This window comes from Panthera leo, chromosome D2, assembly GCF_018350215.1.
Source record: "Panthera leo isolate Ple1 chromosome D2, P.leo_Ple1_pat1.1, whole genome shotgun sequence".
Lineage (NCBI taxonomy): Eukaryota > Metazoa > Chordata > Mammalia > Carnivora > Felidae > Panthera > Panthera leo.
The window spans coordinates 62,646,772-62,667,847 of NC_056689.1; the positions used below are offsets into that span (position 1 = coordinate 62,646,772).

Sequence of the window (21,076 nt, forward strand, 5' to 3'; positions counted from 1 at the left end):
TCCTCACGTCATTGTTTTGCAGCTGTACAGCTCCATGGACTTTGGAAGACGGTGGCAACTCGTGCATGAACGCATCACACCCAACAGGTTTTACTGGTAAGCCCCATCGGCACACTCACTGCCCTCTTGGGTAAAGAACCATCAGACAGCCTAGCTCTCTGGACAATCCTGGCCACCTTCAGCACTTGAAGACAGATTGTTCTAGCCCTTGGCTATTCGGTGTGGTTCACTGACCAGCAGCATCAGTATCACCTGGGAACTTGTTAGAAATGCAGAACCTCAGGCAAGACTTCCTGGGCAACAATCTGCATGTAACATGGTCCCTAGTGACTTAGTGTGTACATTAGAGGTTGAGAAGCCCTGGGCTAGGGTGTTCCATGAGAAGGTCATGACCAGGTGCTCTTAGCTATATACTTATCCCCCCTTTTTTGTGGGGGGGGGGAGTATCTATTTTATGTACCCATTCTAAAAGTGGTATTTCCTAAAATGTACTCTGAAGAACACTAGTTCCACAGAATTTGATAAGCATTTCTATGGTCAAATGATTTTAAATAATAATTATTTAAGTCTGCCTTACTGAAGATGCAGGGTCCGTGTTAAGATATTTAAGACTCTGGGGAAGCCCTGACTGAAGAAGTCTACCAAGCATTCAGTCACTGATTTCCAAACTTACTTCACTACAGAATCGTTTTCTCGTGTCACAAATGATAACTCCTTCAGAAGAACTTCCGTGGAGCACATTTTGAGAAGCCTTTTTAAAGAGTACATGTGTGTTCCAAATGGAAAATTAGCTCCCCCTCATCAGAAAGTGTTTTTTTTTAATTGGTGTTCCTTTATACGTGCATACTATTTTTACCTTGGTTGTAGCAAAGAAAACGTGGTTTGGTATAATTCTATATTTTCTTTTTCCCTGCTGCAATATGAAAATGCTTCTTATTTGTATCTCACTTTCATTTCAGCAGAAGTGTGGCCAAAGGAATAGAGAATAGGAAGCATGCATCAAAGTGGTTAATATGTGTAATTCTGTGCTTAATTAAAACAAAAGCAAAGTTAATCTTTGAAAGTAGTCTATATTCTATATTTCTTTCTAACTACCTTAGTTCAATGCCCTTAAAAAATCATGAAATGGGGGATGCTTGGATGGCTCAGTCAGCTGAGCATCTGACTTTTGATTTCGGCTCAGGTCATGATCCCAGGGGTCATGGCATCGAGCCCCGCGTCAGATTAAGATTCTCTCTCTCTCACTCTGCTCCTCTCCACCAACCTCTAAAATTAAAAAAATAATAATTAAATGTCCATTTATGTCTTATACAAGGTGGGGGTGGCGTGTGTGTGTGTGTGCGCACGTGCATGTGTATGTAGTGGGGGATGGTGATGAGTACTTTGTACATATATATATTCACACCAACATCTTTGAAAGCAGTGGCTCCATACAGTTCCCTCTGAACCCACAAAACTATGACCAGAATTAAAAAGGATAATTGTAGAAGCATGTTGTGAAAACACACTGTGTACTGTGTATTGATTGTACACAGTGAAGATAATTGGGAGAAAGCAGTGAGGACCGGGAAGTGCTCTTGGCTCAACAGCTGGACTATCCCAAGTTAATTTGGCCTTTTCAGACCGACTATTATTTGGTCTATACTATTATTACACTTAGTATTTGATCTGTATTTAGGACTACTAAGATTTTTTAATAGACTAAAGCACAAAAGGAAATATTTGTTTCTCTGATATTCCAGCCATGTGACTACAGCCTTTTGCTCATCTCAGAAGGACCTGTTTCTCTGTACCATCATGCAGAGGTCCATCAAAAAGAAAAAAAAATCCTCTGCTATTTCTGGAACAAACTCTTGAGATGGTGAGGCTGTTGGCTGACTAGGAAGTCAAGTTGATGGAAAAGGAAAGTACAATAGACTGGATAAGCCTTGTCATCATTGCTGAAGGAAATTAAATTAAGTGGATGAGGGGCAGCATTTTCCTATGTTTTGCAAAGAGCAAGAAGAGAAGGTTCCAGCTGTGGTCTGCCCTCCCCCTTCCTTTGTGTAGCAGAAAGAAAAAATCCCCAGGTCCTGATAATTGTGTTTCATCTCTCCTGCACTCTGAGATTCTTTCATATATGCCCCCATGGGGAAATATAAAAGTTAGTGCCCGTGCTGGCTAGCCAAGTGGTAGCTGGAAATTCCATCTTTGTAATTATCACTTCTTCATTTCTGATGTATAATTGCCATGATTATTCTTCTAGGTGTCACAGAAGTTGCAGTGGAAGTGCTCACGTTACACAGACCTTTTTCCCCCCCCAGTGACAGAATCCATGTCTTTCTCAAGCTCTAATCCATTTATGTTGAAGAGACACGGCCTGTGTGGGTTAGGAATAGAAACATTCACTAGGCACCTCCTTGAGAAAAGACAAAAGTGTGTCGTGGAGCTCTGCTTTGGCTGACACAGGGACTCTTTGAGCTCTGGTTCCCTCATCTCTGTAATGGGAACAATATTCTTGTCAATTCTGTAAGGTTATTGACAGGAACAGATATGATCAATTGGACATTTGGCAATTTCACGTCTTCAATTTCATATCAGATTTATAATTTGTACATTATAAGTCATTGAGAATTATGCTTATTAGCACTTCCAAAGACCATGACACCTAAGTGCTTTGCTCTTTTTCTGGGACACAAATTTGTATCCCACGCGCGATAAGTTTGTATACCTATGGTCATCTGATAACAATTGTTTGGATCTGATTTACTATCACAGATTCACTTCTCAGCCTAACTTCCACTGCTCTCTGTTCTTTATAATACTCTTCATAATTCTTATGAAATGGTATAACAAAAACAAATCAACAACAAAAATCCCTAAAACTACTTCTCTGGGAGGGATGGTACAGAGTGAAGTGGTACTGGGGACAGTGGGGACACATTGAAGGGAGTGCAGTCATGCTTAAAACAAGATATTGAGATGAAGGATGATGTTAATACTTTTATCTTGCATGTAGACAAATAGAGTGAGTGTGCAATTCATGGATAATATTGCCCAAATATTGTTATCTATAATTTGGAGATTTGCAATTGTCTAGAGAAAGATCCTTCATAAGATTTCTTCCCCCATGCCACCTTCAGTTGATGGAGAGATGGAATCCCCCTGGAGAGGATTCTTGGGAAGAACACTGTGATCCAGGGTGATTTTTGCCAAGGCTCCTGGAGGAAGAACCGACCACACACATACCTCTTCGTTGCTGTAATGGCTGTGAAATGGATGAGTTAGGTGTAGTAAGGGGCTGCCATTATTATCCATTTCCTCCTTAGTGCCCCACAGTGCCTTTGAGTTAGGCCAGGAATGGGGCACAATATTGGTTAGCAGTAATAAGAAAAGCTTCATCTGGAGGTAAAATTTTCTCTGTGAATTCCAGATTTGTCACCCCATCAAGAGAGGTCACCTAGGAATCTTACGTTATGGATTGATTCAGCTATCCGATACATGCGTAAAGAATAGGACCGACTGACTTGAAAACTCCTTCTTTGTATGTGACCCTTTCACTCCTTTGATACCTTGTTAACAGGAAGATCAACAGGCCTGTCTTGTGTTCCCATTTATCACTCCAACTGCTTCAGCAATTATAATTTGCAAGCAGAGCACAAAAGTGGAGTATGTGTCTTAACACAATCCCTTTCTAGTCTGCTTGAGCAGAGCTATCATGGGGGAAAAGTATGTATTTCTTTTTTTTTTTTTGTTTTTGTTTTTGTTTTTGTTTTAATATCCTACTGAGCTGCAAATGAATAGTATTTCCACTCTTCCGTTGGGAGATATTTAACAGGCAGGCACATTCTGCACTGAGAAGATTGTTTTCTTTGCACATGCAGTGTGAATACTTGTTGTGGGTCCCATCTTTGCCTTTGTGGCCCCTCACCCTCCCTAGGTGTTTACCTTCTTCTGGTGTAGCTGGGCTGGCCTCTAAGTGCCTCTGGTCTCTGATGGCATTTGCTTATATAGTGTTGTGAAAGAGAGAAAGAATATCTTCAATATCTCTTCCTTATTAACTTCCCTTAATTATTGTGTCTCCTGAAAGATCATAGTCCTTTTGTTCCTATTTCTTGCCATCACTGCAGGAGGGTGTTCTAATAAAGTATACACCCTAAGGTATCCCAGACTTTAAACTCTTACTTCTTTTCTGGGCTATTTGGATTGCAGTGTGGACTGCTGTTGAGAGTAAGAAAGCCCACAGGAAGTCAATAGATGTAGTACTGGTTTTAGATCAACCCACTTTAGAGGGTCCAGGAAGATGGTTCCTTAAGGACTGTTCTTTTGAGCTGTTATGATGCCTAGTTGCTGGCGGACCAGTGGCTGCTGTGTAGGGACAGTCAGGATGGGCTCCACGTCTCTATTGTACATTGATTAAGATCAGTGTAATCACCGTAGGTTCATGATGATGGTTGTGCCAGCATCTTTTCTTTTGCTTTTTCAGAAAGACCATAAGGGAGAGTAAGAAAAATGGAAAAGCAGAGCTGTCCCTCCAGGTGTGTGTAGATAGTAGGTCCTAGGAAAATGTCTTTTAAAAGAGAAAGGGATGGAATGGAAAACAAACAACAGACTAAAAGTCTTCTCATTGCAATCTTGCCTTTCCAAGCTTTTATTGTTCTTTTTTTCCCTAGTCTCTTCTTGTCTGCATATGCTCATTTATACATAACCTATACACATTAAAGGTGAGTTTCTGCAGTCTGATTTTTCTCCTCTTAATGTTCTATGGTAACAATTTTTATGTTATTATAAGACCTTTATAACCATCATTTTTAATTGTCTATGCAACACTTCATTATATAAAGATACATACTTTATTACTGTGTTTTATGTTTATTGGATATTGGAAATTTCTGCATCTTTCATTACCGTAAATAACCGTTTCATTAATGTTTTATGCATATGTCTTCAATATCTGGGATTGTTTTCTAGGACCAGTGTCTAGGTATCCCAAGCAAAAACTTTGACTGTGTTTTTCCCAGTCTCAGCAGAGTGTCACATTTCAGTTATTATGACCCGATTTCCATATTGAAAGCATTTCAGAGCAATGCCAGTTTTTACTGAACATTTTCTTAAATGGGTTGCAAAGAAGCATTTTATCACACAGCACACAGTAAGTCTTTTTAAAACTCCTTTGCCCCTGTTTGTCTCTAGGAGTCCTGATCATAATGGTAGTTACTTTATCTTTTCCTTCTCTTTCTGTGGGCTCCCAGTCACAGAGGCTTATTGCCCCAGAAGTCTCCTTCAAGAGCCCTGCTACACTTACACCTTCCTCCCCGGGTATCACAGGCTTTTCTTACATGTGGTGACCTACCCTCTGTCCTTTACTTCTCCGTCTATTGTTCACACCCCATGCCTCCAGCAAATCAATGTAATACTTGTTAGGTGCACATCTCTTAGAACATGGAGGAGGGGGAGTTGGTAATTCTTAGGGCTTAATATTTTTAGGTTGGATCACCACCAGACGGGGAGTCGTTACATCCAAATACATACGTTTTGAATGTCTTTAATACCTGTCATTGAAAATATTATCAAAGTTGTGTGCTAATGTATATTCCTGCCTACAACATAGGCAAATATAAGTCTATTTGTAGACATAATATTTACTTCCTCCTTGTGGCAGGCAGCCTCCAAAATGGCTTCCAGTGGTGTCTGTCTTCTGGGGACCCTTCCATTGTGTAGTCCCCTCCTTTTGAGTTTGGGCTGAATGTAGTGACTTGTTGCTAGTGAATAGAATGTGGCAGAGGTAATGAGAATGTCATTTGAGACACCTGGATTCAAAAAGATAGTGGTTTTCATCTTAGGTACGTTCTTGCTTGCTTGGTCAAAGCAAGCTGCCATGTTGGGAACTGCACTGTGAATAGACCTATGTGGCAAGGAACTGAGGGAGGTCTCCAGCCAGTATTCAGTGAGGAACTTAGAGCCTCAGTCCAACAACTCAGTTCCAACAAGGAACAACTGAACCCCTGCCAACAGTCACATGGGTGTGCTTGGAAGCAGCTTCTTCTCTGCTCATCCTTTAGCTGAGATTGCAGCCCCAGCCGACACATTGGTTGTTTGCCTTGTCAGAGACCTTGAGGCAGAGACACCCATTTGAGTCAGGTCTTCATTCCTGACCCATAGGAATAGTAAGATAATAAACATTTGCTGTTTTTAGCTGCTAAGTTTTATGGTAATCTGTCACACAGCAAGTGCGCACCTGTCGTTTCAGAGAAGTGTTAATTTCACTTCAGACAAAAAAAAAAAAATCTCATGTTTTTGAATCCTAGACCTACCCCTCTCAGCATACTAGCAGCTATGGGTATAGAAGACATTGGGCAGAGAAGCAGGAGGTAAAAATGGGGAATAATTACCTTGAGATAATGTGGTTGGCATGAACCCTCTTGTACCTTTACCTCCATTTAAACTCTGTAGATCTTGTATGCTATGTTTTGTATGCTATGTTTTGCTATGTATGCTATGTTTTGCTTCCAATATGGGCTCCTCTTCATCCAGGAACTCATTCAGACCCTAAACTATGATTCCTGAAGAACTACATGGCAAGTCATTTAGGCTATTAATACATTAGCCACAACAGAGACAGAGTTAAGGAACGGGCTGAATGGCTTGAGATTGCTTCCTGGAAAATCAAGGTCTTTTCAAACAAAGTGAACATTATGGGTTGAATTTTTGAAGCTGCCTCTAAATGTGCATCTACAATTTTGCAAACACAGTCATTTGCAATCTCAAGTAATGGGATTTAGGCATCGACCCGATCTAAGAGATCAGATTTAGAGGCCCTTTGCAAACCAGGGTATGCCACAAATAATATTTAATTCAGCTCTCCCTTACATTTTTAAAATGGTATGGCAATTTAAAAATGCATTACATTCAAAATAATACATGCAAGGTCATGAGGGGAGATGTGAAAATTCAGCATGCAAGCAGAAATCAGTTTCTACTTTGCTGGTGGGGGCTGCCCATGCTGTCTGTCTGGTTACATCTTGGCCTTGGAAGAGCTATGTTAATGCTAAGAGCAAACGCAGTGCTCAAAAGCCATACATGGTAGTCAGCACTGAGGAAGACACAATACTTTGACAAGGCCTCGGGATATCTGAAAATACTTGTGTATGTTCAACGTAGAATTCACAGATAGTCACAATACTCACCTAATCCAATGTAAGGCAAATTCCAGGACACAAATGGAAATACCATTCCTCCTTCTTTCTCTATCTAGCCTTGGCTGCTAGTGTCTCTGGAATTAGAGACACATGACTTCCAAATGCGTATACCACACAGATGATTATGAGGAAGACATGAGAACATTCTTTCAGCTTAGAGACAGTGGAATCTCACTGATAAATAAACTTTCAGAGGAGAGCAAGTTTGACTGTCCTTACAGTGGGAGAGATTTGAGTTGGTTAGAGTCCTATGAGGGCTGGGTCAGGAGACCCCCCCCCCCCCCGGTAGAATAGAACATTTTGACTGCTGCCCTCTTCTTGAAGGCCAGATTGTTCATGGAGGGCTTGCTCCTTACATGAAGAAATGTGGTTAGTAATAAATTGTTCTGCACCCTCATGAGTAGGAAGTATGAGAATTTGGTGGGTCAGGAAGAGGACTAGGTAGAGAAAAAAGAATAGAATGTTGAACAGAGGAACCCAAGGAGAAAACGCCACATTGAACACATGGAGGCTGTTTAAAATGCAGGTTGGATGCAGGATTGTGAAAGGAGTCACCCTTTTTCTCATTGAGCAACATGTAAGAATGTTCTGTTACAGCCGAGGCCAAGGGTATGTATTAGTCTGCTGGGGTTGCCATAATGAGAAACCATAGACTGGGCAGTAAAAACAACAGAAATTTATTTTCTCATGTTTCTGGAGGCTGGACGTCTGAGATCGGGGTGCCAATATGCTTGGTTTCTGGTGAGAGCTCCCTTCCTGGCTTGTAGATGGTCACCTTCTTGCCATGTCCTCACATGGTGGAGGCGGGAGCAAGCTCTGGTCTCTTCTTATAAGGACACTTAGGGTTTACAGCTTCAACATGTGAATTTGGGCAACGAGAGGAGATAGGAATCAGTACATGGCGGGATATAAAGCGGGGAAGAACTTGGAAAGGAATGCAGACTTTCTAGAGAACCTCTTACCAACAAGAGTTCTGGAACAGAAATGGCCAGGCATGTGGGGAAAGGGGGAGAGGTAATGCCAAAACTACAAAAAATAATTTTAAAAAGAAACAAACACATTTTACTTTTTTTCCTGATTTTAGACACAATGGAAGTCTGTTGTAGATATTTAAGGAAAAGCAGAAAAAGAAAAAGAAATAATTACCTATAATTTCACTGCCCAGAGAACATCACTTAAAAAAATCAAGTACTTCATAAATTTTTCCCTAGTATAATTTTTAACATGAATATTTCAGTTTCATCATAATTGAGATCATGTTGTGTATAAAATGTGGTCTCTTTTAAAAAACATACTTTATGGGGCGGCTGGGTGGCTTGGTCGGTTAAGCGTCCGACTTCGGCTCAGGTCACGATCTCGCAGTTCGTGAGTTTGAGCCCCGCGTCGGGCTCTGTGCTGACAGCTCAGAGCCTGGAACCTGTTTCAGATTCTGTGTCTCCCTCTCTCTCTGCCCCTCCCCTGCTCATGCTCTGTCTCTCTCTGTCTCAAAAATAAACGTTAAAAAATTTTTTTCAAATAAAAAAAAATAAATAAAAAACATACTTTAACATTTTCCTGTACCATCCTATACACTTTCCAAACATAATTTAGAACTTATATCATTTGCATTTTATTCTGATTGGTGGATATATAACTTAATCATTCATCATTTAACATTGATTCTTGCTTCTAAACTTTTATTATTAAAAAAGGCATTGGAATGTTGTTTTGAAAACCTTTAAGTATTATTTGTCCTAAGTCTGATTATTATAATTTTTAAGGATAGAGTACCAAAACTATATATATATATATATATATATATATATATATATATATATATATATATATATATAAAATATCGTCATGCCAAATTGTTCTCCAGAAAGTTTATGCCAGTTTCCACTCCAACTAGTAAAATACCACTTCACTACACCTCATAAAAATTTAATTTAAAAAAGTAATCTAATTCAGTAGGCAAAAATGAATTTTTCTTGTCTTCATTTGCATTTCTTATCAGACCGGTGAGTTTAGACATGTTTTCATATATTTATTAGCCATTGTGTTTCTTTTATGTGGCCATCTGTTTTTTCTTTTTCTTTATTATGAGTTCTTTATATGGTCTCTCATTTTGTTTCAATATTGTACCCAGTTTGTTCTTTGGGTTTTAATTGCCTTATGATTTTTAACATACTTTTTAGTTAAAAAAATTTGTACAGATCTTTTTCTTTTTCCCATTGTAGTGTCTTTTATTACTTCATGTTCAGATAGTGCCCTCAATGTATGATCATGTAAATATTATATGAAGTTTTCTGATTTGTAATGCAGCTTTATAAGTACATATAAATACATAATATATTTTTATATATTAGATGTATATTGAATATAATATATACTATGCATAAATTAGGTAAAATATGGCAGAAAAATACTGAGCATTCTCTGACACTGTGCTTCAAAAATCTCATGTTAATAGTTGTCCATATCATCCTTTGACCATATTATAATCAGTTTAATAAAGTAATAATTTTATGCATACTGATGGATATTTTTAGAACGTATAGGATTTCTATTTTTTTAAGTAAAACAAAATCTAATGAGTGTGTTCCCACTTATTCTGTTCCTATGGACTGTCTCATCTGATGATCTCCTGCAAAGGAAGCTCTGGTCATCTTAGGTACCCTTGATGTTGGTGGCATCAGTCAGCTTTTATTCTACTGGATTGGTTGGTCCTCTGTTTCCTGAGCTAGATCTTACTGTGTTTAACTACTGTTGATAATACATGATCATGCCTAGTCTTCTCTCCTGTGCTACGTAAGAAAATAAAACAAAAATAGAACCCCTACTTCTTTTTCAAAATATTCTTGGCTTGTGTTCCTCATTTATCCATCCAAATGAATTTGGAATCACTTTGTTATGTTCCAAAATCTCCCACTCCCCCCCACCCCCCACTGAAGCAACTAAGTAGACTGTTGATTAGAGTTGCAACAAAGCTCTGAGTTCATCTGGAGGGAACTCATTCTTTTTCAATAATCTGGTTTTCATTTTGGACCACATGGTTTCTCTTCTTCTATTCCATTTCTGGGCGTTCTTCCGTAGAATTGTACAGTTTCCTTCATGTGGGTCCTACACATTTCTAGGTAATGTTTTTTCTAGGAATTTTCACTTCTGGTACTAAGTAAAGCTGTTTTTCACACAGCATCTCTCTTCAGATTGGCATGATTGAGCTGGGTAAACATGATGTGTGTCTGTAATGTGCCTGCATGCAGGTAAAGTTGGTGTCATTAGATTCTTCGCACTACAATGAAAATATCTCTTAAATTTTAAGTGATTGGGAGAGTGGGATGTGACTAGGGATTTATTCTTGTGGCAGGGGGATTGGGGATCTAAATAGGAGGAGAGCTCTGCCCTTAACAACCATGTGACGTTTGTACTAGATCTCTGACCAAAGCCCCTTGAGTCAGAAAGGACACCAGCTAGTACTCACTACCGCTGCCTCCTGGCTGAATGCCAGTCTTCTCAGCCTGACACATAATAAGTACTTCATAAATACTAGCTATAAAATTAATAATATAATGACTTATAAGATAAGCAGACAATTGAAATAAATGACTGTTCTCATTAATTAGGTGGCAAAATAGCACTTAGCATCTTCTTTGAAACCAAACAAGGTTGGGTGTGTCTGAATCTTTCTTCCCCCCATCCAAATCCCATTGCCTAATGGTCGATGTTTGCATTTCTGATCTGTTTTTCCGGCTCTCAGCATATGTCTATTATTATACTTGTTAAAACTATTTTTAGAGAAAATTATTTCTGGCATAATGTTAACAAAATTCAATAAAATTTACAAGACCATCAATTAAAGATTGTTCTGTATCGGATCGTAAGTGCTTTAACAGATTTGATGTAGATGTTAAGTCCATGTGGATCGCTGAGGGTCCATGGCCAGAAGGAGGAAACACTGAAAGAGTATTGGAGGAAGTGTTATCACTGCTCAGCAGAGGCTTCTTGGAGGAGTTGGGATTGAAGAATCTTGAAGAGTGGGTTGAATTGGTGAGGAAGGAAGGGAGAGACCGGTTTTCCTGGGAAGGGAGAATAATCAGAATGAAACTAAGGTCATGATACGTTTGGAGAGACATTGGAGGATATGCTGGAAGAGGATTTCTCAACCTCACCATTTTTGATATTTTGGTCTGGATGAGTCTCCTGTGCTTTGCAAGAGGTTTACCTCGATCCCTGCTTCCCACTCCATAAATAGCCACAGCACCCCTCCCCAACTTGTGACACCCAGAAATGTCTCCAGCTATTCCCAAATTGCCAAATGTTCTCTGAGAAGCAAAATAGTCTTCCCTGGCTGGCCCCTGCCACTGAAGAGAACTACTGTGCCAGAACAGTCGGATTTGCGTTGAAGGGCAGTGAGGAATAGAATAGAAGTAGACTTGACTCAGATTGTGTAGGGCCTCACATGCCGGCAAAGTGATTTAGATTTGTCACTCTGGCTAATGGAGGGCATTCATCTTTTGTGTAGGTGAATGACATGATATACATGTTTTATGAAGATTTATTAACATATGGAACTTTTTTGTGAGATGCGTAAGTGCATTTCTGTGCAACTCACTGTCAGTAGATAAGCTATTGGTTTTTCTGAGGACAGATGCAAATCTTCTCCAGTATCCTGATCCTAAGTTCCATTCTGCAATGACAAATTATGGAATTGTAGACTTTTAAAAAGTACATATCGGGGCGCCTGGGTGGCTCAGTTGGTTAAACGTCCAACTTTGGCTCAGGCCATGATGTCACCCTTTGTGAGTTCAAGCCCCGTGTTAGGCTCTTGTACTGACAGCTCTGAACTTGGAGCCTGCTTCGGATTCTGTGCCTCACTCTGTCTCTGCCCCTCTCCCGATCATACTCTGTCTCTCTCTCTCTCTTAAAAAGAAATAAAACATTAAAAAATTTTAAAAAGTACATATCTAGTATATGATTTTTTAAAGCGACACATTCTTATGTGCATTTTAATTGATACAATGGCATTAAAATGTTCTTATTAAACTAAGGATTTAATCATTTTAACATAACTTTAGTCTTGTAACAATTTTTGGACACATGAAAGCCGTTTCTCGTAGAATTATATTTGCTCATTTTAGATCTTTTTAAACATTTTTACTTACACCTAACCTGAACAGTTTTCTGTACATGTACATAATTTCATAAAGATCATTTTGATGGTGGCAGAATATTCCACTAAATTGATACACTCTCATTTAGACTAAACAATTATGGAAACGTTAGAGTGGAAAGGGCTCTGTCATGTTACCTGGTCTGATGATTTCTCTGACAGCGCCCTCAAAAGCTCTACAGGGGTTCAGCTAATTTGCCCCAAGGACTACATGGTTCACAGAAAAGCCTGTGAGGTGCCTAGTGATCAGGTCCTTGGCCCTCTCATTTTTGCCTCAGCCAGAACTACTCAGCTTCTTAATTAGTTGTATATATTAGGCTTCTGCCTACAATTTCTTTTGAAGATAGAACCCCATTTATTAAACAAAAATGTTTACAAATCATTGATTTAAACTGGTCTTTTCATTTTACACAGGCTGCATACTGGTATTACAATACCCCGAAATGTACAACTTCATAGCGTAGACCCTGTTTAAATGGTTGCCAAACTATATAAGCCATTGTGTTAAGTGAGGACATTGAGAAGTGAGAAGTGGACTCTCTTCTCTGTCAATAGGCTCACCATGTTTGGTGAGAAGACAGTTGTCCACACTCACCTAAACGTGGTTTTGGCAAGTGAAGTGCTAATTCAGAGTGATAGGTGTGGCAGCATAGGATGGAAAGCTGTGGTGACTGGATTGGAAGAAATGGACCCCTTCATTTACTTGGTGGCAAATGCCACCGAGGATCATTCATTCAGTCACTCCCTAATTTGTTTTGTTCTCAAAGGGATGCCTAAAACAGGGAATTCCTTTAGGTGATTAGACTTTTTTCAATTGTCAGCATATTGCCTTTCAAAGACGGCAGTTTTCTGCCTGTGTACACGGTTTGTGAATCTAGCAACTGGGATATTCTACCACCTTGATCCCTTTTTCTTACATCAGGGTTCAAGAATCTATGTTGTTTCTCTTTCAATCCCCCCGCTCCTGCCCCCCTGTCAAGATACATTATCCTGCTTTAGGCATCTCACTCACGTTTGCTCTTTGGGAAGACAGCCTGGATGATGGATTAGGGCCATGCCCCGCCCCTTCTCATCTCCCCACTGGCGAGTGGTGTCCTATTGAGACATTCTCCAACCTTTTCCTCTAGCGGTGTTGAAGAGAAGCTGTCAAGTAATTTGGGCAGAACTGTGCACATTGGAGGCAGAGAGAGTGCCCCTGAGGGAATCCCTGCTCTGCCCACTCAGCGTTTTGGATGGATGTAAGGAGACTGAAGTATTGAAAAGGTCAGACCCTGGAACCAGGCTGATCTATAAAAGGCGCCAAAGTATGCAATAGTTGCCAAGGAGCAGGCCAAAAGCCCGGGGCTGCCGGGGGGGGGGGTTTAAAATGGGGTGGCCATACACTTGTCCATGTGACTCTGGGAAGGAGAGGTCCAAAATCCTGCTACATACATTTTTCAGCATTATTGCCCCCTGTTTAACAAGTCTCATTAAAAGAAGCAACAGTGAAATAGAACAAATGGAGTTAAGTTTTATGACTATTTTCTCTGCGCAAGAGGAGATTTGGAACATGGATTACATAATTGGGGGAGCCGTGCTTTCCTCCCTCCCTCCCTCCCTACCTTCTTTCCTCCCTCACTTCCTTCCTCTCTGCCTTCCTCCCTTCTTTCCTTCCTCCCCTTCTTCCTCCCTTTCTTCTTTCCTCCCTTCCTTCCTTCCTTCCTTCCTTCCTTCCTTCCTTCCTTCTTCCCTTATTCCTTCCCTAATGTGAGATTTGTTAGGATTTTTCCATAGCTCAGGGAAACTCAGTAAATTGGGTAGAGAAAAATCTGTGACCTGCGATATAAGCAGGAGGAGAGTTTGAGTAGGATCAGGCCTTCTGGGTATAGGTTCTGCTTCTGCCACTGGAATGGCACCAGTCCTTGGGGCACTCAGAAATTTCTGGCTCTCTGTGTCTTCGGCACAAAGGGATGGCCAGAAGGTTTTGAAGGCTCAGTCTTGGAGGCCCAGTGCTTTCCTCCCAGGTGTCCATAATCCTCTTACGGCCTGGGTGTTGGTTTCCAGCATTATGTGATGGCATAAGAGGAAATTCTGTGTACTTCTCTGACGGTCAGGGAGGATTTTGTTTCTTGGTTGACGGTCAAGGGAGAACCTGCAGTGGATTGACTTGAGATGCTTGTTAAAGATGCAGATTCTTGGGTCTCACCTCAAAACTCTCGATCGGAATCTCTAGATCTAGGCCTCAGCATTAGCACTGTCTCCTGGCAACTCCTTTGCACCTTAGATTTTGGAAACCAGAGGAGGTGGTTAGGAAGTGGTTTTTAAAACCAGGGAGGCATGTTAGCGAACTATCAGGTTTTGTGCTTTGAGTCATACAGACTGGGCCCTCTTACCAAAACCTTCCCTTTTCTCTGCAGCACTTGACATCCATAGTTAGAGAGTAGTTAACCAGCAAAGACATGACCACCTCCAGGCATCTTTTGAAATGTACGCACTCCATGCTAAATGAGATAATATATTTAAGTGTGCTTTGAAAGCATAAGACATTATTAAAATGCTTTATAGCTGCAAAATGCTGTCTAGATGTTAGTCATTATAAAAATAACACCTGTAGTTTTTATGAATACTATGGCATGAATGAAGTTATTGATTTTTTCTTTATGTCCATTTAGATGTACTTACTGAGCAATTCCATCCAAGAGATGGTTTTGAGTGCCCACTCTGTGAACTGTGTATCCCTATAAAGGGATATAAAGGACAGTAGATGTGGGTTGTTCCAATCCTGAGCTCTCTTAAGCGATAGAATTGCACATCCAAACCTGTCGCCATGTAAATTTGTGGGGCCTTTTGACTATCCATTGCAGGTACTTCCTCACCCCCTTGACTGTGGGTTCATCCATGTGACTTACTTTCTCCAAGTTTAGCAGATGTGACACAAGCAGAGTCTTTTAAAGTACCTGCCAAGTTGAGTGTGTCTCTTTTACCTGGGCCACGGCATAGTAGCTGTGGCTTCCCCCACCACACCCCCCCTCCCCGCCCCCAGGCTCCACAGCGAACACATGGTGCGTGCATAAGCACACATCTCTGAGAGGAACCAAGTTCTGCTGTATTCCTATCATGGAACAAAGCCTCCCATGGAACCCATCCCAGATAAACTGATCCTCACCGGGCCCCTAGATGTATAAGCAAAATATATAATTGCTGTTGCGAGCCACTGAATTTGGGGATGTGTTATTATGCAGCGAAAGCTAGCTGATACAGTAAGGCGAAGGAAGGCTGAGACGAATGGACACATATCTGATACGAAGGACCATAGTGAAGTGGCTGAGTGAGGGAGGTGCAGCCTGTGACAGAGCGGCCCTGGGAGGTGGCATCAGTCACGTCTTCATGGAGGAGGTGGCATTTGGATAGAATCTGGAAAGACGGGTTCATTTACATGGGGCTGAGCATATGTGTGTATTCCCGTGCCTTCTGGTGATATGTGATGGCAGAAATTCCAGGCAGAGGAAGAAGCAGGGGGAGAGCTTTAAAAGTGGGGGAGCATGGGGTGTGTTTAGAAAATTGTGAATGGTTCAGGCTTTCCGGAAGTTCAGGTTCTGTTCTTATGGGAGAAGAGATGCTGATAAGGCTGGAAAGAGGATTGAAGTGATTTCTGAGCAGTCGTAAAGGCCAGGTTGAAGATTTTGCAGTTAATGCCGTGCACATTGTGGGCTTCTGCTCAGGGCCAGGACGCACTCAGGACTGGCCCTTAGGAAGGTCGTTCTTGCAGAGGAATTAAGGGCAAATCATAGAAGGAAGAGCTGGAGAGCAAGTGGCCTGTTAAAAGGCTATTACTAGGGGCAGTGAGAACTGGAAAGAGACAGAACTCTAGGGAATTTCAGAAAATGCGCTTTGCCATGAAAAGAGGAAACGAAAGGGAAAGAAAGGAAAAAATAAACAGAAGAGAAAGACTCCTGAAGAGTAGAAAATAAATCCACATCCTTCTTTGGTCCTAGAATATTGTTATATGTTTTCATAATACCTAAAAACTCAAATTGTACTTCGAAATAAATGAACAAAGTATAATGACCACAGATTTCTAGATGTACAAATTAACCTTTTAATACATGTTCAAATTCAGCATGATATTTACACACTTTGTGGAAAGCCACACTCTGGACTTAGGTGTGATTTTTCCTAGTGTAAAAGGGCACCCAGGGGTACCTGGGGGGCTCAGTCAGTTGTGTCCAACTCTTGATTTCAGTTCAGGTCATGATCCTAGGGTGATGGGATCAAGCCCCATGTTGGGCTCTGTTCTAAGCTTGGAGCCTGCTTAAAATTCTCTCTCTCTCTCCCTCCACCCCTCTTACCCACTCATGATGTTCCTCTAAATAAATAAATAAATAAATAAATAAATAAATAAATAAATAATAAAATAAAATAAAATAAAATAAAAAATAAAAGAGCACCAATGGTGGTGGGGTGGAGGCGCGGGTGGCTCAGTGAGTTAAGCATCAGATTCTAGATTTCAGCTCGGGTCATGATCTTGCTGTTTGTGAGTTTGAGCCCCGCACCTGGCTCTGCCGTGGCAGTGCGGAGTGTACTTGGGATTCTCTCTCTTTCTCTCTCTCTGCCCCTCCCCTGCTCTCTCTCTCTCTAACTCAAAGTAAAGAAACTTAAAAATTAAAAGGGCACTAAAACTGTTCTCTGAATGCTTTTGTTTGTTTCTGTGTTTGTTGTTTGTTTTTTGTGGGGTGCATGGATGTTGTAGGTGGTGTTTCCTTGGCAAGTATACTTTTTAAATTTTTTTTTAACGTTTTATTTATTTTTGAGACAGGGAGAGACAGAGCATAAACAGGGGAGGGTCAGAGAGAGGGAGACACAGAATCTGAAACAGGCTCCAGGTTCTGAGCTGTCAGCACAGAGCCCGACGCGGGGCTTGAACTCACGGACCGCAAGATCATGACCTGAGCCGAAGTTGGCCGCTTAACCGACTGAGCCACCCAGGCGCCCCTTGGCAAGTATACTTTAAAACAGAAGTATTTTATGTATAGGAGGTTTGTTGGGAGCTCAGACTTACCCTTTGAGGGGTGAGGGAACATGGCAGGTAGGATGAGGTGGGCCTGCCATGTATTTGCAGTAGCTGATTCCAGGGGGCCATGTAGCTGGGATGGCCCTTCCACACATCCAGTCTCGAGCCAAAGGATTGGACCTTCATACCTCCACAGTGACCCTCCACACCCAAAGAGGGTGACCTTGGTGAGGTGGCTGTCATCAGCTGTAGCGAATTCCCAATGAGCAGCTCAGCTGGGAGTTAATCAGGCACACATAGATTTCCAGCACCGGGGAAGGAATGTCTGGGGCAGAGTAGGGTGCAGACCACATGCTACCGTGTCCACTGCAGCAGGGAGAGGGAGGTATACTGTTCATCCTTCTTGTTTCTAAGACGCAAATGAGCTTTGATAATAATAGTAATAAATAACAGTGCAATAATAAAAAGCCATGTAAAATGTTAATAAATATTTATGTGGGCATGGCCCATAACTAGTTACCATTTAACAACGTGGTAAGTTCATGGCGCCCGTTATTGCAACTCTTTTTAACAAGCACACGGGCAGAACGTCGTGGTGGCCGAGTGTGTTGGGCTGGCCACGGACTGCTTAGGTGTGAATCAGAGCTGTACTGCTTATTAGCTGTGTGATCTTGGGCCCAGGGCCTCAGTTTCTTTGTTCATAAAATGGGATTAACACCAATAGTCTGCTCCATGGGATTGTGTGTTAATGTGGACCAGAGCATAGTGGGGCTGGTCTTTCCTAGTTTGGAGCTGATACCGTCAAGTTTGGTTTTGGGTGTTTGCAGGAGGCTAGGCCAGAGAAGCATGCTGTAACGGGGTCCTGCTTAGCGATGGGTACTTTGGGGTTGGGGAGAGTCAGGGCTAAAAGTGCGGTAAAGGCAGAAGTGTGATAGGCAAGAGGGTACAGAAGACTATTAAGCTCACAGTGATGGGGGCACCTGGGTGGCTCAGTCAGTTAAGCATCCAACTTCAACTCATGTCAAGATCTCAAAGTTTGTGAGTTTGAGTCCTGTGTCGGGCTCTGTGCTGGCAGCTCAGAGCCTGCAGCCTGCATCAGATTTTGTGTCTCCCTCTCTGCCCCTTTGCCACTCACACACACACACTCTTTCTCTCCCTCTCTCTCTCTCAAAAATAAATAAACATTAAAAAAAAGGCTCATAGTGTCGGCATGCCTTTCCCTGGCAAGGGTAACCCTGTCATCAAAACAACAGAACCTAAGGAGTCAACACCTGCTACTGAACACCACCCTTGGTGGTTTGTGCAGGGAAGCCCTTGTGCTTTTTGACTTTCCTCCATGCCATGCACTATGTCTATATAGGTGGTTCCATTCCACCCCATCACAATGTCAGGCTCTGTTGGACACTTTCTGAGGGTGATGATGGTCTTCTAGGCTCAGAAATCTACCCTGATTATAAAAAGACGCTCGCTGCTCCAGGTACGATCGCTGCTCTGCGAAATGGGTAAGACCAGAGAGAAACAGCAGTGGGGGAGGTGACCACAGAGAAACTTACTGTTGTATGTCATTAATCACTAATTGCTGAATGATTTTATTATATGGCAGCCATAAAATATCACTTGAGATTTTACAGCCAGTTCTAGCTTTAAGAAAACAATTCCTTATGTCAAAATGACTGTTAAATTAAGTGATTCCATATTAAACATCCTATGGACTCCAGATGATTTATGGGGCTGTGTAATGAATAGGAACCTTTTCCTTCCGGCTGCTCAGAGGAAATCAGCTGCCATTTCTGGAACAGGCACTGACCTTGGGAGCCCAGGAGAGACAGCTGGTTTCTAAAAGACACCTGAATGATTAGAGGGAAGGGATTCTAGAGAAACAGGCCCAGCACCCTCATTTCACAGATAAGGAAACTGAGGCCAGGAGGCAAAGTAACTCCCCAGAGTCACTGTGTAGACACTGGTGGCACACTGTATCCATTGTGCTGCTGTCCCTGGTAATTATGTAGTTTTCCTGTTATTTCCAGCTGTCCTTACTGTCCCCATTTTATTTTTTAATTTTTATTTATTTTTACTGTCCTCATTTTGTAAAAGATGAAGCAAATCTTGGAAACCTCTTTTGTATGTTACCTCCAACATAACCACTTTTGAGGTGATGTGCAGTGCCTTTCCATGACCCTATTCGTATTGGTTGCCATGACTTTGCTTTTAGGTGTTCTAGGTGGTGGAGACCAGGAAAATGACCTAAAATGAAATTGTTTTGGCCCTGCAGTATGCTTCCACTGAAGTGTTCACAGTTTCACACTTGGAGCACGGTGGGAACACTGCATATGTTCCAGCCACGGTCCCTTCCTTCAAAGTGCTTATACTCCAGCAGGGAGCCCTGATCATAAGTGTCAGATCCCCCAGTGTTCACCTGTGTGATCCAGGTGCCATAGGAGACAGAAGGGTAGTTAGTGTATGTCTCATAGGTGGCAGTGAAGTCTGGCAGGGTGAGACCTAGCAAAGCCAAAAGGAGGAGAGAGGAACGTTTCAGGCAGGGCAGCAGCAGGAGCCCGAGGTTCAGAGACTGAAATCACTGTGATGTTTGGAGGTGCTGAGAAGTTCAGGGTTTTCTGAAGCGCGCCGGGTAAGCCTTGGCCAGATGTGATCTGATTGTGAAGGGTTTACAATCCAGGCAGAGGGGTTAAAAGTCCTGGAGCTTGTGTTGTGTCAGTGTTCATGTTTGCTGGCTTCTCTCCTTATCTACCCACAGTACTTCTCTCTCTCCCCAGCTCAGTTATAAACCTTCTCTAGGAGGCAGTCCTGCTAGGTTGTCTCTGTATACATTGCCTCCCCCAGTGTTAGATACAGGAATAGTTACAGAGAGGAGAGAAGGACAGAAGGAAGGACGTAGGAGGAGGCAGGACTAGAGGCAGGGAATGGAGGGAGAAGGGAAGTGCTGTCTTGCTTGTTGTATTGATGAAAGGCCACATGAAATAAGCCTGGAGAAGTTGCTAGAGTTGAGGAGTGGCCCTGGAGAAAACTTAGCAAGTCAGGCAGTAGCCTGTGGAGCCAGACCGTGCTCCGTGACTTGGCTGGTGTCCTCACGATGGATGGCAGCTGTGGGCAGGCTGCTAGCTTCCACAATGCCTACAGATGGCCCCAGAGTGCTACCCCACGTTACTTCTCCACTCACTGGTTCTTTGAACAAACATGCCTTGCCTTCAACATCTACTAGGAGCCAGCCACTCCACTAGGCACCAGGATATAATGGTGAGCCAAACCCACATGGTCTGTGCTCCCTTAAGTACTCACAGTCCAGTAGGGAAAACAGACGGTAACCAAATAATCAGACGATTGAAGATGTGATTGCTAACTGTGCTAAAAACAATAAGGGACAATTAAAGTTTGCCATATGAATGTAAAATGACTCAGCATAACCTCCGAGTCTGAAAGACCTGCCATATATATGGAACCTGCCATATATGTGTGTGTGTGTGTGTGTGTGTGTGTGTGTGTGTGTGTGTGTATAGAACCTAAACGAGGCAGAAATACAAATAAACTTAACAAAATCAAAATATGTAGGGTGCAAGTAAGAAGTCTTCCTGCTGGGTCCATCTGTCTCAATCTATATGTGAGTGAGTATTCAGTAGGAGGTTCAGTAGTTGTGGCTGGCATCAGTAGTCCTGGTACAAACCTAATTCTCCAGCTAAGAAATTGTGTGTTTGTGGTTAATTGCCTCCTCCCCTTGCACGTCAGTCTCCTGTCGTGAAG

At 41.9% G+C, this 21,076-nt stretch overlaps 1 protein-coding gene across 9 annotated transcripts in view; it reads left to right on the top strand.

Annotated features, from left to right (window-relative positions):
* SORCS3 (sortilin related VPS10 domain containing receptor 3) overlaps positions 1-21,076 on the top strand; it is a 590,282-nt gene that overhangs the window by 378,640 nt on the left and 190,566 nt on the right. For all 9 annotated transcript variants that reach the window (XM_042908251.1, XM_042908252.1, XM_042908255.1 and 6 more), the window contains one exon: positions 23-96. In XM_042908251.1, coding sequence (XP_042764185.1) covers positions 23-96 — 74 coding nt within the window. The remainder of the gene's footprint in view (positions 1-22; positions 97-21,076) is intronic.